Raw genomic sequence first — 13,462 nt, forward strand, 5'->3', positions numbered from 1 at the left:
TGGAGTGTGACTAGGAACAGGGCGACCAATGGGGGGGGGGGTGTCCTCCTTTGCCTACATTTTTATCCCCTGCCCAGGAGGAATCCCCAAACGTCCTCCATTTTGAGTGTGGCTAAGAAGAGAGCAGCCAGGCTTCATCCTCATTTTCCTGGATATGTCCTCCATTCCAGCCTTCTCTCTCCAGGAGGAATCTCCCCAAATATGACTAAGAACAGGGGATGACCAGACTCGGTCCTCCTATTTCCATGACATGTCCTACATTTTAACTTTATGCCCAGCAGGGATTCCAAAATGTCCTCCATTTTGTAGTGTGGCTGAGAACAGGGTGGTCAGGCTTGGTCCTCCTTTTCCAGGGCATGTCCTCCATTCCAGCCTTCCATCCAGGAGCAAGCCCTATTTTATCGGCCTCTGGTTCCCTTTGGAAAGGATTAATCCAAAAGAACAAATAATTGCAGGGAAATTTACAAAATGTCCTCCATTTCATATATGTAGGTAGGTCGATACGCACCCTTCCTTACAGATGAAATCTACTTTTGCTAAATACAGGAGGTTAGTTAGAATAACAGTGTCACCATTTTCTGGTTTGCCTGGATCACCACATGGTTTTCCTAGCAGAAAACAAAATTGAAAATAAGCATAAGGATATGAGCAAACATATGTTAATAGCATTATTTGGATCTCACATTAATGGACAAACAAGTCATGTATTTAATATCTTGGCCTGAGTTCAAAAGGCTGCAACGAAAGCTTCTGATCTTCTCCTTTCTCAGAAACCAGTTCTGTATCCAAGTTGTCCTAAAACAGAAAAGAATAGAGATCTCTTCAAGCAGAACAGTGCCATTTAATCCACTTATATCGATGCCATTGGAGTATATTTTCCAACCTATAATCAAAAGATCAGCATATGACAAAATCCAGCATAAGAGATACAAATTAAACAGAATGTGCCTCTCAAATTAAAGTAAATGAAAAACATGTTTCATGTTGGTGTAGTAGTCCCTTATACACTTGTCCCTCCATATTCGCTAGGGTTAGGGGCGCGAGACCCCCGTGAATATGGAAAAACTGCAAATAACAAAAACACCATGTTTTTACCTGAGAAGACACCTCTCTAGTAGGAATCTCTAGGTCCTCCAGTGCAACTCAGTGGTCAACATCCGACAGTCACTGACCATAGAACTGTGATGGAGGGGCTGCAAAGGCCTAGCAGAGTCTCCGCTTTAGGAACCTCTAGGTCCTTCAGTGCAACTTTTAAAGTTGACCATAGAGTTGCACTGGAGGACCTAGATATTCCTAGAAAGAACATATTAATCGAGTATGTGAATAATAAAATCCACAAATATCAAATATGGAGGGATGAGTGTATTCTTACGTTACTCAGTCCCATACCCTTATAAGTACCTTATATGTGAAAACAGCAGTTGCATAATTATGGTAGTCTTGAAGTTAACTGAGATAATAAAATACTGACCTTCACAAAAAACTGGGAGCGCTGTCCAAGTATAATTCTTAAGACATGTAATAACAGAATTTATTCCAGGGATGGTGTTATAACCTGGACGACATGTAAAGCTCACTTTGGTCTCTGCAGGATAGAAGGGCATGATATCTTCAGACTTTATTCTAGCAAATCTGGCCCTTGCTGGCTTCACACAGGTGCCTGGCAATAAACCAACAACAATAGCATCATTACAGTCCTCAGATCATTAGGTAATCTGGCAACAAAAGGAAACAAAAGACCTGAAAGGATATGCTAATAAGGACTGTAGAAGAAAGACTTCATTTTTTCTGTAAACCATTGTGAGACACCTAACCTAAAGGCCCTGTCTGTCACAAAATCTTCCACTCCAGCCTCCCAAAGTTGTCAAAAGAAAGTATGTACTCCTGTTCAGAACAGCACTTCCAAAGAGCGAATGATCTTAGGATGGTACAAATATATGCATAGCTCAAAGCCAGCATGCTCAGAATACCTCTCCATCCCCCTTTACATCACCCACTCCATGCTCCCTTATAATTTCCTTACAACTTACAACATAAGCACTACTTTGGAAAAAAAAGATGTCATATCCGCAAAAACCCTTTAAAACCTGTCCTGTGAAGAGTAGGCAGGCTTACGTTCGCAAAACTCCTCTATGGGGCTCCATTGTGAATCTGGAAGACATGTTACAACATCCAGTTTCCCATAGATGTTATAAAAACCATCCAGACATTTGTAGTTTACTGACTGCATGGGGAGGAAGCTTTCTCCATGAAGTTTGTTATAAGGAATGGCATTGTTCAGTTTTGGTGGTGGTCCACAATCACCTAAAATGAGTAAAGAATATTGACATTAATTACTGCACAGCTGATTTGTTTTCCAAATATTTTATAGATTTACACTGTGCATCAACAGAAAGCATAATCATAAATATAATGCATCTGAGGAAGTAGACTGAAGTCTACAAAAGCTCATGCTGCCAATTTCGTTCTTTCAGTTAGTTTCAAAGATGCTACAAGATTTCTCTCTATATATGCAATGAATATAGAATTCAGGCACAATTCCATATACATGTTAGTTGGATATTACAAGCATTGGTCATTATTTATAAAACATTTCAAGTGAACAAACCTCTTAATAATCAGTATCTCATCCAAGCTGACAACTTTCTGACAGTTCCTGTGATACTCTTCTGGAGTCCTTTATAATAAAGGAAAAATGAGCTGAAATAAAGGGTGGAATCCTGTTGATTAGTCCCAAATACAATAGATGCATTCAATTGGTGAGTCAATGCATAGGTAAATCTAATGGATTCAATGGGTCTACTCTGGTTAAGACTCAGAGAGTCTGTTGTCCAAGACTATCAGACTATTATTCTGTCCATATCAGTCATTGACATTTACAAGGGGCACAGAGAATCAGCTTCTCACTTCTGACCTTACCATTTGGCAGGGTGAGGCAGTCTGGAGCTTGTGCCCTATAAAGGTCCTTCCTGGGCTTCAGTTCATTCCATGCAACTGAGGAAGTAGAGCAAGTCTATAGTTTTTGTGGGTTTTTCAGGCTATGTGGCCATGTTCTAGTAGAATTTCTTCCTGGCGTTGTGCCAGCATCTGTGGCTGGCATCTTCAGAAGATGCCAGCCACAGATGCTGGCGAAAGGTCACGAAAAAACTCTTCTAGAACATGGCCACATTGCCTGAAAAACCCACAAAAAAACTATGGATGCCGGCCATGAAAGCCTTCGACTTCACATTAGAGCAAGTCTATTTATGAAAGCTATGCTACAACTTCTTCCACGCAGTTAGTCTCAAATGTGTTGCAAGATCCTCTAAGAGTGACCAGTTAGTCTGATTTGAAAGTCAGGGTCTGTGTGATTGTTGTCTCCTCTCTATTCAAAAAACCTTTCCTTTTACATCTGGACATTTGACTGAAATTTTCTCATTAAACTCTTTCCCATGTTCAGGGCTATGCATGTTGCTAAGCCATGCCTACAGTTCTTTTGATACAAATGTTAAATACTTGCACCTTTGGAGCTTGGGGCAAGTTAAATCCAAAGTACTATCTGACAGAGGATATTCATCCTCTTTTAAAAAATTAAACAAGGGGGGCCCCCAATCTTGTCTCTTGTCTTAGGTAGCTGAGTGAGTGGCATTACACCAATGGATACAATAATTGATTGTATCACTAAATGAACCCAAGAACCATGGTACTCATCACAATCGTTGTGTTGTCAGCTGTCCAAATGCATAAGAGGCCATAGCTATGTCTATTTGTAGTGGCAAACATTTGTATCTAACCGAATGCTGTCTCAGTTCAGGGACTTAGCCAAGGGTGGGGTCCGAGGGGTTTGGACCCCCCCTTCAGGTGTGGGGACGTTCAAGCTCCTTCCTCCCCTCCATCAAAAGCGCAGAGGACTTGGATGGAGAGGGAAAAGGGGGGGGGGGGGAAGTCGCAGGGAGCAGGGAGGCTCAGAGAGAGGGGGGAGGGGGAGGGGGTCCCTCCCTGTGATTTCTTTCCCTTTCGTTTCCTCTGCATCCGAGTCCTCCTCCTCCTCCTCTTCGTCCTCCTCCACGCTTTTCCCAGAAGTCTCCCTTCCTGGGAGAGGAGAGGAGGAGGGGGAGGAGGAAGAAGAAGAAGGGAAGGAAGACAGGAAGGAAGGAAAAAGGGAGGAAGAGTGATAGGAAGGGAGGGGGGAGAACTAAAGAAAGGAAGGAAGAGGAAGGAAGGAAGGAAGGAAGGAAACGGAAGGAAGGAAACAGAAGGAAGGAATGCTCTAAAAGGAAGTATAAAAGAAAGAAAAGGTGACTTCTTACTTTCCTTTCAGCAGTTATATCCATATACAATATAGTAAAATGTACATAATAATAATAATAATAATAATAATAATAATAATCTCTTATCAGCTAAAGCGTGATTCTCCTTTATCCAAAATGCCGAGGACTAGATGTATTTTGGAGTTTTTCAGAGTTTGGTATATTTATATATGTCTAATGGGGTATTTTGGAGATGGGACCCAAGTCCAATCATTAAATCCATTTTTGTTTCATACGCATCTCATAGACATAGGCTGCCAGCAAAATCCTGAGACCACACCAATAATTCAGTAATTTCTCTAAACCTTCAGGATTCCCAAGTTTACCTTGAGTTGGGGTCAGACCAGATGCTCTCATGGTCAGTTTTGGATTTTGGAATAATTCAGATTTCAGAAGTCCAGATAAAGGAGACTTGGACTCTACTATGTACATTTCTTCTGATAATGAACTCAGGTTTTCAAAAACAGTCATTTCTGGATTTTTGCAACAACAAAAAAGAGGAGGGTCTGTGATTCAAAAAAGCAAGACGCTTCCTTCCAGCTTAGTTTTTTCTATTTTTTTAAAGAAAAATAAAACAAAATACAGTTAGCTAGCCCCTTTTCAGCATGTCAATGGGGATGCTTTGACAGAGAGTTTTTGCATGGCAGAATGGGGTTGGACTGGATGGCCATTCTTGGGGTCTCTTCCAACTCTAGGATTCTATGATTAATTAATTAACATAAGGAATCAGTCTAAGTGGGTCGCCAATGAAAGGCCGGCTGCAAAGGTCTGGGCCTCTCTGCCCTCCTGCCTTGTAAGCAAAGTCCATTGGGAGACCTCTGGGTTTTACTTTGCAAGGAGTTTTTATTTTCTTTATTTTTGTCTTTTTAAAGGCTTTTCCTCCAAATTCTGCCAGATAATGAATCGGGGCTGTTGAGACCTTTGGCCCTGTTCCAGGCAATGCTAGACTGCAGGTCCCATCATCCAGCAGCACCACAGACTGCTGGGAACTGCAGACTAATAAGTCTGCGCACTGCAGAAATAATCCAGTTCGACACTACTTTAATGCTATGGAAAATCCTGGGATTTGTAGTATGTTGTGGCACCAGAGCTCTCTGACAAAGAATGCTAAATGTCTCACAAAACTACAATACCCAGATATTATTATTGTTGTTATTATTATTATTATTTTCTTATATCCCGCTTTTCTCCCAATATACGAACTCAAGGTGGTGATTTTCCATAGCATTAATCTAAAGTATGTCTTTCTACAATGTAGATGGACACCCCCATTACCAATAATTAATCCAATTATTATTATTATTATTATTATTTGCAAGGATAGGGAAAGAAAGATGGCTCTGTGGGGAATGCAAAGAGAAAAAAAGTTGAGGGGTTGGATCGGTACATAAAGCGAGAGGGAGTTGTATTTCTTAGCGTTCTTCCCTTTAATTTTTTTTAGGGGTGCTTAGGCAGCCTAAGGCACTTTTATTACAGTTGGGAGCCTCTGAGTTTTCCAAGACAGAAAGAGGCGCCTACTTGCAACCCAATGGGGCTCCTTGTGAGCAAGAGCCTCAGGTCCAGCATTCCTGCCGCAGAAGGATTTGGGTGAAGGGCATTTCCTTCCCAGTAAGCCCCCACAAAGCTGAGGAAAACCTGGGTGTGGAGGCTCCTGGTCTCCATAGGTCTCCTCCAGAGCAGGGGGACCCTTCTTCTTCAAACCACCCAGAGATAACAGCAGAGAGAGGCTTCAGAAGTATTCTGAATTAAGGCCCAAATGACACTCTTTTCCTAAAGCCAAATTAATCTGATTACCTAAAAATGTAAACTGCTGCTGGCTTAGTATCAAAGGCTATTGTAAACTGACTGTGGCAGAGCCTATAGCCTGACATCTCTATGTATATTTCAGAAGCAAATGCTTTGCTAGCAATACAATACGGCTATTGTCAGATAGCAAAGGACACCGAAATACAGAAAGGTGAGATTATAGAAAGGTCAAAATATATAATTTTATATTCATACTTGCCCGGTTCACAGGTAGGTATAGGTGGATCCCATGTGCCATCCACTTGGCACTGAATCTCTCTTGAGCCAGATATTTTGTAGCCAACACTGCAGTCAATGGTAACTCTTTGGCTATATGTACTGTATAGATGTCAGATGTACCAAAGACTATCCTTCCATTCTCTACATGAGGAGGTGGACAATGAGTCTCTGAAAAGAAGATTTGTTTTTGAACAACGAAGAGAAGAATACGTTATTAAGTTTGTTTTCTGAACCCCTCTGCCACAACTATCATGCTGGTCTTTCTACATGAACCACAGAAGAACTGAGAGGGACACAGGAAAACCACACCTCCACAATAGGCACGGCCACTCCACACTCCGTTTAAACCATCCTCAGATGTACAAATGATAGAAGCATTTCCAACAAGGGGGTAGCCTTTGTCACAGATGTATGTTACAACTGTCCCGTAGGAAAAATCATTCATGTATCTGCCACTGTGCTTGCCATGAGGAATCTCTGGTGGAGGGAAACATGGAATACCTAGAAAGACACAGGCAGAAGTGTCAATTAAAGGCAAATATTGGAGTGATTTTATCTGCTTTCAACTGAGCCATTCTTTGTGAAATTGCAATGTCATCCAGATCCAGCAGTTAACGCCCACAGACTGTATTATTTTCGTCAATGTACAAGTGGAACACTGAACACAAAGTATAACCAATCATTAAAACAAAAACAAAACCTACACATGTTCTTTGGATTTCTAAACTCTGCCATAATAATTACTAGCCAAACACAAGCACCACAACAGATCAAATAAGCTTCATATGTTTTGGTCTTCAACCATAACAGGAAAATCATTAATGAACACATTTATAAGTGTAATTTTGTTTTAGCAGCACCAGTTTTAAAGAAAATTTAAAGAATCTTCTTGAAGATGGTAGAAGAGTGGAGAATTGGGGTAGAATCATCACACACACACACACACACACACACACACACACACTTAAGACAGTCAGTTCTGAAGAATATTTTTAAAGCTAGGATGCCCAGACACAAGTACAGTTTATCAATGACTTATAAGTTTAAAGTGGGGCAGGCTCACACCCATCACCTAATTAAAAATGTTTTTCATTCAAATTTCACATATGGGTATGGGGGGAATTTTGCCATGTTTTAGTTTCAGGAAAGACCTTTTTTGAGCCCAAATTGACCCAGGAATGTGGTAGAAGCATACTTAATGCCACGTAGTATTTCAGCATTTCAAAGCAGAAAAGTTTTATTTGGGGGGGCAGCCCCCAAATTGTTTTTGACCCAGGGGTCTCAGGGAGGCTCTAAACATGGTACAAATGGCCTCCACACCTAGAGTGTATTTGCTAGCAGTCTGAATATATATATATTTGACCCTGAGGGTAGGCACACTTTAATAAGCAAAACAAGGGTCTTAAACAGATGGACCAAAAGGACCACAGTAAGACAATATTGAAGTATAGCCCTTAGGCGCCACACACCCCGAACATGGCTGGAAGCTGCACTGCGGTCACTTCAACCTGGAAGAACTGGGCCAAAAAGGAGAGGCTGAAAGCTGCTCCTTTCTGGTAGCCCAGTTCAGGACTAAGGTGGTGGCCCAAATCAGAGCTGGGTGCGTGTAGGTTGCCACAGCCCTGGCGCATTCAGCACTGGCAAGGCTGCGCACCTCACTTTCTGCTTGACCCCAAGGTCTTCTTGACCCCATCTGCTTGACCCCAAGGTCTTCTTCAGATCACTTAGAGGCTGAACAGGCTGCCCCTTTCAGCATCGGATTGGGGCCACGGCATCTACATGCCACAGCCCCGATCTGGACTTTCCACAGTGCAAAGAGGAGCCCCGTGAATGCACAGCAAAGGAGTGCTGTGATGCTGCCCACCATGTGATAGGGCACGTGGTGTCATGCCCATATGGGGGTGGAGGCAGGGCGTGTGTTGTGCGGATGCCACATCTGTTGCTGGCCTTTATCGCCGGTCTGTTAAGGTTGATAGTTAATCTACAAAGTACATTGCCATAATTTTAGAGTAGTTGGTGCCCTGAAGTCAACTGCAACTTAAGGATGATTCTGTCATAGGGTTTTCAAGGCAAGATTTATTCATTGCTTACCTCTAAGGTTAGAATGCGACTTGCTAGATCACCTGCTAGATTCTCATGGTTCAGTGGGAATTTAAACTATGGTCTCTCAGGGTTGTACTCCAACACTTAAACCAGTATATTAAGCTGGCTTCTGGAACAAGCACAAACCCCTGGCTGAAAGAAGTGCTCCCTCTTTGTTTGTTTTTTTCCTGCCTGTTTGGACATTCTCTCTTTGACTGTGACTCCTTTCCTATTTGTGGAGTGGACCATTCTGAGGGCAGGATGGCACTAGATTGCCCTGCACTTGCTGTTTGGCAGAAGCGACCTGCCTGATTCCTTAAGTCTCTGGTTCCAATTGGTCCTCAGTACCAAAACCTATAACTTTTCTAAACGTTCGCCTAATTATTGTAAGTTCACATTGCTAAAGATATTTTACATATTCATAATTTATTCATACCATTAGATTATTTTAGGATGATTTTCTAGTTCCCACTCTTGTACAAAGTTTGCAGAAACAATCCAGTTACCTGCCATGGCTCACTGCTATGGAATTCTAGGAACTGTAGTTTTGTGAGACATTTAGCCTTCGCTGTTGGAGAGCACTGTTGACACAGTAAACTACAGATCCCAGAATTCTATAGCACTGAGCCATGGCAGTTAAATAGGTGCTAAACTGGATTACTTCTGCAATGTGGATTCAACAATACGTCACTAAAATCAATGCTGTGTCCCAAAACTGTACTGTTCTGACAGCTTCATGAACTTCAATGGGACTGTAGACAAGATCGTAGTAACACATTGTACTATATTTTAGATCATGAATTCTTTGGCCCTGCTCTGTGTCTATGTAGAAACATGAAAAGCCAATACCTCATTTTTACTGATTTGTTTTTGTAGCATTCTTGGAGAACTGAAATTGGACTGTGACTCAACCCTACAGGAATCGTGTTGAGACACACAAGGTATTTCCTACTTACGGTCACAAAAGGGTACAGCACCAGTCCATTCTGCTTTTTTGCCAAATATTACACATCTTCTGGAAGAATGTCCAATTAACCTATGCCTAGATTGAAAAAGGAAAAAGCAAAAGCAATCATGCACTACATATAGATTTCTTTCTCCATATATGTAGAGAATTTAGAATCACACGCTTCCTACTTCTACAAGGAATATTAAAATAAAAGAAAACCAGTCCTATAGGTCCTATAACATGTTGAAATGTTTCATCCTCTTGACAAAATAAATGAAAATCTACATCTCAAAGTCCAGTTTTTCAGGAGCCGTTGAGCATGATGCTTTCAGTAAACACCCTACATGCCTTCAGTTACCCACTTAGTCCTCCCCTAAGCCTTGAAGTAAAATTATTAGCCCACAGATGGAGCAACAAGGCTTGGAAACTTTACTTTATTGGAGAAAACTCAGAATCACCCTGTTGGCAAGGTCTAGCAATGCTGGCTGGGGGAGCCTGGGTTTCCAGACTGTAAAAAGAGCAGTATATCAGCTGGCAATGGCTGCTTCTATTCCTTTTACTCACATACTGCTCTTCTGTTGTAAAAGAATGGGAAATAATGTGTTATAATGGCAAACAGCCACAAGTCCAGGTGATTCTGGGCTTCTCCTGCTAAGCCACAGGCCTCCTGCTGGGACCCATCAATACCAACCCCTTGGTGCAGCACTGAGGAAATGATTTACCAGGTAATACCTACTTTATCTGTTAATGCAACTTCATTGGCTTCCCTGATACTTACCCTTCATCACAGGTAAAATTTACAGTGGCACCTAAGAGAAAATCTCCTGATACATGCAGTCGACCATTGTCTGGTTCTCCAGGATGTCCGCATGATTTTTCTAGCAGAAAACAAGACAAATAACTATTTTGACCATTTAATATCAGGGTATTGTGGAGTCTAAAACTGATTCATAATTCTTTCTTTCTTTCTTTCTTTCTTTCTTTCTTTCTTTCTTTCTTGTAAAGGGAATTTATTCACCATGGGGAACTGTAAGTCTTGATTTGCCACATAAGAAACAGCAATACATTATGCACTTTCAACAGTGTCCTGTTGAGATACAATTCCATTATTTCCCTTTCTCTTTCTCTGCCACATATAATATACATCCATGAGTAGTTGACCACTGAACAATGGATAGTGAATGTTTGTATTTCTAATCTCAGAAAGTCAAATCTTTTGGAAACAGTAAGAGCATTCAAGGTCTATCCAGACTGACTACTAGTTAAATTCCACATGGCAAGGATAAAATTTAAAAGAACATATGCACCTAAAGTTATCAAAGCTTTTTCCAATATAAAATGTAAATGTTGTAACTTATCCAGTATCGAAAGTACAACAACTGAATGTGGCCATATCATATGACACAGGGATGGATACTCTGTATTAAATGGCCAGCTGCTAGTTGAAGTAGACAGTGTCTTTCAAAACAGATGTAAAGGTGTCAGTATACTCAAACATTAATTTTAAAATTACAAAATGTAAATTTAAATCTAACCCCCCCCCCCCAAAAAAAAATTGAAAGTAAAATCGTTTTATCAATTGATTTTTTTTTTGTGGGACAATTTAATGCTGCACTTCATTCTATTCAAATTTCATTCACATCAAAGTTAATACTTTCCAACAGACATGTATAAGCTAGTTTCGCTTTTTCTGAGAATATAATTAATTTTCTACACAACAAGAGTGAATGAAGCACTCTTTCTTCTTTTTCTTTTGGTCCAAGGTTATTCAGACTACTTTGAAAGATCTGGACATATTTATATATGATCGTTCTGTTTTTTGACAGATTAAATGAAGCAAGAGCCTAATAATCAAAATATTATGTGACTACTTTAATTGCATCTAGTATATTAATAGCAAATACACTATGGAAGGGGAAGGCACCAACACACATCAGGGTCGTAGCTAGGATTTTGGGAAGGGGAGGGCAGCAGCACACACCATTCATTTTTCTAATGGAAGGGGGGGTCCGGACCCCAAGAAGCCCCCCTTGGCTACATCCCTGCACACATACTATTAATGAATAAGACTTCATCTTATTAGAAACATTCAAATTATTTAAAAAATGATCTCTAGAACTAATCCATTCAGTCCTCAAGACTATGATGTAATCATCAGAATATCAATAAGTAAGTTTATGGATAGTGTGAAATGAATTGTACATCACTAATTTTCATCATTTTGTCTTAATATAAATGTATTAGTTTCTCTTCTCTGGTTCTATCCCTCTAAACCCTGCTTGGTTTTGTTGGGTTTTGTTTTTTTAAAAGATTGTTAAGAGACTCACTCTTGCAAAATTCCTCAACTTCTGTCCATTTCTGATTCTGAAGGCATGTTCGAGAGATCTTTGGTAGCTGTCTGGTGTAGCCTGGACGACAGATGTATTTCACAGTTGAACCAACAGGAAAGGAATTCTTCTTTTTATACTCATCAGCAAGTTCAGCAAAGTGTAACCTGGGTGGGGAGAGACAACCACCTCCTGATAACAAAAATGAGAATAAGAAAGAAACTTATGCCAGTTCTTACTGTGAAACTTGAATTAAGTTTAATTCTATTAATTCCAGTTCAGGGATAGGAAAATATTGCCTAATATTCCCTTGTCTCATAAGTATTTTCTTTAAAGCAATCCCACCTTTAATACTATCACATTAAAATACCCAGTAAAAATACACTATCTGCTGAAATTCTGTTAATGACATATATTTACATAAGGGTTACACCTGCATATATGTTGTATATCCAGGCTATTCAGTAGCTCCTTGCTTCCTGTTCCAAACATCCCGTTTCCCTCCAGATGCTGCCAAATTTTGTGAGGTACTGTTACAGCTATTAAATGGCTGTGGAAAGGGAGGAAGAGAAGCAACAGAATGGTGGGGACTCCCTCCCATCCTCATTGCAGTTCTCCAGAGAGAGAGAGGTAGAGAAATGACCCTGAGAGAGCTGTGGGTACCGAGCATTACACTCTATGGACTCATTCCCACTTACATTTAAACCAGTTTGCAATTCACCTTCATTCCGTGTTGGTAAATCGATAACGAAAGGTCCATCGTTCCCACTATGAAATCAAATCTTTTCATTATCCCCTTGTAATCACTTATTTTTGGCATGATTGTCATCCCCACTAGTTTGCGCCGCTTCAAAATGCATGTCAATCATCTGTGCATCATCTCTCATGTAAGTGGCAGCCTGGGCATCCCAGCTTGGGATGGATATATATATATATATATATATATATATATATATATATATATGTATGTTCACACTTGTCCCTCCATATTCACTAGGGGTAGGGGCACAAGACCCCTGTGAATATGGAAAAACTGCAAATAACAAAAACACCATGTTTTTACCTGAGAGGACACCTCTCTAGGAATCTCTAGGCCCTTCAGTGCAACTCTGTGGTCAACATCTGCCAGACATTGACCATAGAGTTGTGCTGAAAGAGCTACAAATGCCTAGTGGACTGTTCTCTCTAGGTCCTTCAGTGCAACTTTTAGTTAAAGATGAACTTAGAGTTGCGCTGGAGGATGCAGATATTCCTAGAGAAAATATACTAATAAAATCCATGAATAATCAAATCTGCAAATATCAAAGCCGCAAATATGGAGGGATGAATGTATTTAAAATAAATTGATAGAAGATTTGATTAATTGGTTTTGCAACTACTTGCCTCACTATGAGCTTCCATCGGATTGCTCAGATAATTGCAAGCAGTTGCAAAACCAATGAATCAAATATTCTATCATTTTAAAAAAAATGATAGAAGATTCAATTCTTTGGTTTTGCAGCTACTTGCCTCACTGGTTGCAAGTAGTTGCAAAATCAATGAATCGAATCTTCTATCATTTTTTTTAAAAGACCATGTGCCCATAGGTCACACCACAAGCACAAAGACAGAGGGGGAGGGGGGAATGGTGGGTCTACCAAAAACTGAGGAGGGATGGTAAACACCGCTCTGCCATTAGTCCCTCCCCTCCAATGATGAGATTCAGATCTGTTGTTCCCACTTGTTGAACACGCTTTGGAAACTAGTGTCTAGAAAAAATGTGGTTTTTGCATTTGCCTTGCTTTATCACG

General features: G+C 40.5%; 2 protein-coding genes across 2 annotated transcripts; both read right to left on the reverse strand.

The window, feature by feature from the left end:
* On the reverse strand, positions 1–6,326 carry LOC149315939 (complement decay-accelerating factor-like). Its single transcript, XM_089514461.1, has 6 exons — positions 6,291–6,326; positions 2,609–2,700; positions 2,116–2,304; positions 1,472–1,660; positions 509–608; positions 1–416 (listed from the first exon to the last, which is right to left on the reverse strand). Exons 3-6 carry the CDS (start codon positions 2,228–2,230, stop codon positions 269–271), a joined length of 552 nt encoding a protein of 183 aa, XP_089370587.1. The 5' UTR covers positions 2,231–2,304; positions 2,609–2,700; positions 6,291–6,326; the 3' UTR covers positions 1–268.
* Positions 2,278–13,073, reverse strand: LOC149315940 (complement decay-accelerating factor-like). The gene is made up of 6 exons (XM_089518283.1): positions 13,061–13,073; positions 11,673–11,864; positions 10,124–10,223; positions 9,353–9,438; positions 6,700–6,815; positions 2,278–2,304 (listed from the first exon to the last, which is right to left on the reverse strand). The coding sequence occupies exons 1-6, from the start codon at positions 13,071–13,073 to the stop codon at positions 2,278–2,280; spliced, it is 534 nt and encodes a 177-aa protein (XP_089374409.1).
* Between the last annotated feature and the right edge of the window lie 389 nt (positions 13,074–13,462).

This window comes from Sceloporus occidentalis, unplaced genomic scaffold (genome assembly GCF_023333645.1).
Source record: "Sceloporus occidentalis isolate IW3139 unplaced genomic scaffold, rSceOcc1.0.p SCAF_3, whole genome shotgun sequence".
NCBI classification, from domain to species: domain Eukaryota; kingdom Metazoa; phylum Chordata; class Lepidosauria; order Squamata; family Phrynosomatidae; genus Sceloporus; species Sceloporus occidentalis.